Source organism: Cynara cardunculus (genome assembly GCF_001531365.2).
Source record: "Cynara cardunculus var. scolymus isolate 2C chromosome LG 2, CcrdV1, whole genome shotgun sequence".
Lineage (NCBI taxonomy): Eukaryota > Viridiplantae > Streptophyta > Magnoliopsida > Asterales > Asteraceae > Cynara > Cynara cardunculus.
This window is the reverse complement of record NC_037529.1, coordinates 10,248,714-10,252,707: the sequence shown is the minus strand read 5'-3', so window position 1 is coordinate 10,252,707 and position 3,994 is coordinate 10,248,714. Positions and strand designations below refer to the sequence as shown.

The following is a 3,994-nucleotide window of genomic DNA, read 5'->3' as shown; positions in this document are numbered from 1 at the left end:
TATCGATATATTTTTGTCAAATTTTTATGATATCATCGCTTTCTCAAAATCACGTAAAGTCATATTATAACATCGACTGAGATAAAGAATAAAATGAAATATTAAAAACACGATGTATCTCGCTGCATTGCGCGAGTACTCTTCTAGTATATATATATATATATATCAAATCAAAAATTTACTTATTATATTAATCCATCCACCATGTGTTAATTAGTTAATGAGAAATTTTGTATGCAATTTTTTACTATATCTTGTACATATATACCTAGTTTAGCCATGCATACTTTGATACCCACTGTCCCACTTCCATTGATTGACTTCTCCTCTTCTCCCTCTCTTTCTACTGTGTTGGATTTTAGATTTGTCATCATATTACATGCTTACAAGTTGAATATTATGATAAAATAAGTTTTGGTTGGTTTATAATCAAACTTATTTTTTCAGTTTCAACATTATATTTTATGTTTTTTTTTATTAACCTGGATATCTAACCTGCTATACGAGCCGATTAATCCCAGGGCTATCACCTGCTTTACAGATAGCCTGGAGTCACCGTATTTGAACCAGCATGGCCACAAGGGAATTTTTCTTCCTTCTTGGATTTGAATCTGTGACCTCCTGCTACTTTTTAATATTTGCTGTGCATCTATGTGAACTTCCAACATGAAAAAAGTGACTTTACCAATATGATTTTAAGGGTGTGGGGAGATTAAAAAAGGCTTTCACAACAACACAAATGTCAAAATGCATGTTTTTCCTTCCAATTTAGATGCTAATTGATTTATTCACTACTTGTAACAAAAGAAATTCATTAGACACATAATTTGTTAAGCTTATGATGTTATCAACTTTTCACTTCATTTATCACAAAATAATCTTCCTTAATTTCTTTTTGAAGTAAATTAAAATTTACCAGGAGGTCACATGTTCAAATCCAAGGAGGAATAAAAATCTTTTTGTGGTCACGGATGTTCAAATGCGGTGACTCCAGACTATCTATAAAGCAGTTGATTGTTTTGGGATTAGTCAGTTCGCATAACGGATTGGATATCCAGATAATAATAATAAAAATTAAATTAGGGTGACTTTGTGAGTGATGAGCTCTTGGTTTTGTAAGAAACTATGTCCACACAAATTGGTTTGAATAATAAGCAATGAATTAGAGTAATAAATTGACTACAAACATGGACATTTATGACTTGTGCCAAACTCACAAGCATATGAACATGTTTCTTGATGTCACAACCCAATTATTGACATGGGGAATCTTTCTTCATAATTTGTAAAGCGGGATTTTTGACATTTTCTTTTTGTTTTATTTTAAAGAAGGATTTAATTTGTAACATTCCCAATTAATCAAGATGTAGGACTATTATAGCCAATTTAATACAAGAAATGGCACATTTTTTTATCCATCTTCAATTATATAAATTCCTTTTCTTTAATTAACAAATCTAATTTCCTTTTTTTTTGAACTTATATAAATTTCTTTTATGTAGTAAGAAACTTGAATATCATGTATTCAAGTCATGTATTAATTTAGGCTTAATTTACCTTTCAAAAAGATCATCAATATATAGCTTATTATCGGTTTTGTTGTTGTATATATGTGATGGCAAGAATGAATTAAAGGGTTTGTTGTTAATGATCGATTTTCAACTCGTATCTCAAATACGTGTATTATATAAACTTGAATGTGTATGTCAATTTTGAATATAAAAGCATAAGGTTAAGCTTCTGACATGAAGAGTGGGATGAAGGTTGTGAAAATGTCAGTAAATTAATTAAACATGTTTAATTTGTAATTATTTTCCATACCTTAAAATTAAAATACAGTAGTTTTGATTATTTCCTTTTAGGGTTTTTATGGGGAACGTAGGCCATGGACACCCATGTGAGTCCATGTGCAGTGTCTTTATCTAACAGCCCCACCCTTTTACATATTTTATTTGTATTTTAGAATAAATAATCCCTTAACTTCAACTCCATTCTCATTCATCTCTGATCTAACTTTGAACTTCTTCTTCTATTGGATCCCTAAAACATTCATCTCTCTGCAACTTTCAACTTCAACTTCAACGGCAAACATACCTTGCTTTTAGATCTCTCATCAATATCAGATTTAAAGAAATCAAGGTACATGTTCATTGGCTTATTGATCAAGTCTTTAATTCTTTTATCTCTTCATGTCCTATATTCTCTCATCATATTTAATTTTCTTTCATCGTCGATATTGCGTTTTCTAGATTAAAATCCTCTTTAATCTTCATCTCATACTAGTTTGTCTGTAAAAAGAGATCATCCATCAACTTCGGATGTAGAATAACTTGCTTTTTTTTAATTTGAAACTTGATGATAATCATCTTCTTAACCAGAAATTCTGATTATATATGAAAACGTTTTTGGGGAAAATTAAGAAGATGTTAGATTTGAATTTCAAAAACACCAGGATGAATCTTTGAAACCCAAAAAGTTCTTGGATAGACGTGGGAAACCACATGTGAGAAGTGAATTCGGATCGTCGCTTAGAACTCGGTATCTTGTAAGTTAGAAAAATGATCCAAAAGGGAGCATCAGTTTTGTCTGCTTAAAATGGTTTATCATTTCTTGAGGTTTTGATGACAACATCTTTCAAGTTTATCTAGCTTCTTGTTGTTGTTGTGAAGAAAGAAAGTCAAAAAGGTAATTTTGTAAATGGACTAATTCTTGAACGATGATCAGTAATGAAATCATAAATACTAGTTTCTCTCTATCTTTAGATCATGAACTCGAATTCACTGTTTAATTAGTTAAAAATGATGTTTTGTGTTATTAATTAATTAAGGTGTAACTATTTCTAGGTTAAGAAAATGCACACCTCAAGCCCACTAAAGAAAGAATTTCTCAAGAAATGGATGGAGGGTCTTCAAATATGTTGTTCTTCAAAGAAGCAAATGAATGTCTTGGAGAGAAAGAAGAAAATTAAGCTTTCTGCAGATATTGCCATGGCTTCTGCTAAAAAGACACCAACGTCTTGGAGCAATGCACTAATTTCCTACGCCAGGAGAAACGAAGAATACATGATTCTGACCGACCAGTTATTAGGCCCTGAATCACAGTTCAATCTACAGAAGAGTACAGATAGAATGATCGGTTTCCATAAGAGGGTTCAATGCAAGAAAATCTTGAAAAGGAGGAATACTTACAGTGCTGGTAAACGAACGAAGAAGAAGACGGGGCATCCTCGATTGATTTCAGCTACTCTTATTGCAAAAAGATTGGTGAAGAAGAGGACTAAAGTGCTTAAAAGGCTTGTACCTGGTGGAGAATCCATGGATGAATTCTCCCTCATCAAAGAAGCATTGGACTACATTCTTTCTCTTAAGGTACAAGTTGATGTGATGAGAAGCGTTGTTACTGCAACTGAGATCTTGAGTAATGAGAAGTCGCTGAAATCTGTTGAATAAAGAACTAAAACATAGAACTTGAAAGAAATCATGTACAGGTATTGCAGTTGCACGCATGCACCACTAGTTTCTTTCTTTCTTTTTCATTTATTTTTCATCGATCGTGTATCTAACACATTTGTGCCAGCTAGCTAGTACATTTGATCTATGCAAATCCCCCCTTTAATTTCATATGAATATGACAAAAAACTTGATAGCATGCACATATGGAATTCTGACTTAAGAGACATGTGATACATAATTAAGTCAACCCCTTGGTGTTGGCACCTGTAGTTTCTACTTCTGAATTCTTTTCTACAGTACTGTGTATTTTGTTGTTTGATCTACTTTAGAAATTAAAATTTTCAGAACCACCATGAAAACTGTGGAGATACACACACACACACATATATATATATATAATGAGTATATTTATTGTGTCCTCAAAGTATTTTTCTAATAACTCGTGAAAATGGCAACTTTTGGAAATGGATTAATCGTGGGGTTTGATTATATATTTAGTTTCTCCATTAGTTTTCAGTTTGGCACCTTGAGAAAGAATCACG

General features: G+C 32.0%; 1 protein-coding gene across 1 annotated transcript; it reads left to right on the top strand.

Moving 5' to 3' along the window:
• Nucleotides 1-1,989: 1,989 nt before the first annotated feature.
• Nucleotides 1,990-3,676, top strand: LOC112506934 (transcription factor IBH1-like 1). The gene is made up of 2 exons (XM_025111271.1): nt 1,990-2,139; nt 2,844-3,676. Exon 2 carries the CDS (start codon nt 2,853-2,855, stop codon nt 3,447-3,449), a length of 597 nt encoding a protein of 198 aa, XP_024967039.1. The 5' UTR covers nt 1,990-2,139; nt 2,844-2,852; the 3' UTR covers nt 3,450-3,676.
• Nucleotides 3,677-3,994: the final 318 nt, after the last annotated feature.

Coding starts and splice junctions, on each gene's coding strand:
- LOC112506934 (XM_025111271.1), top strand. CDS start 2,853: ATGCACACCTCAAGCCCACTAAAGAAAGAATTTCTCAAGAAATGGATG.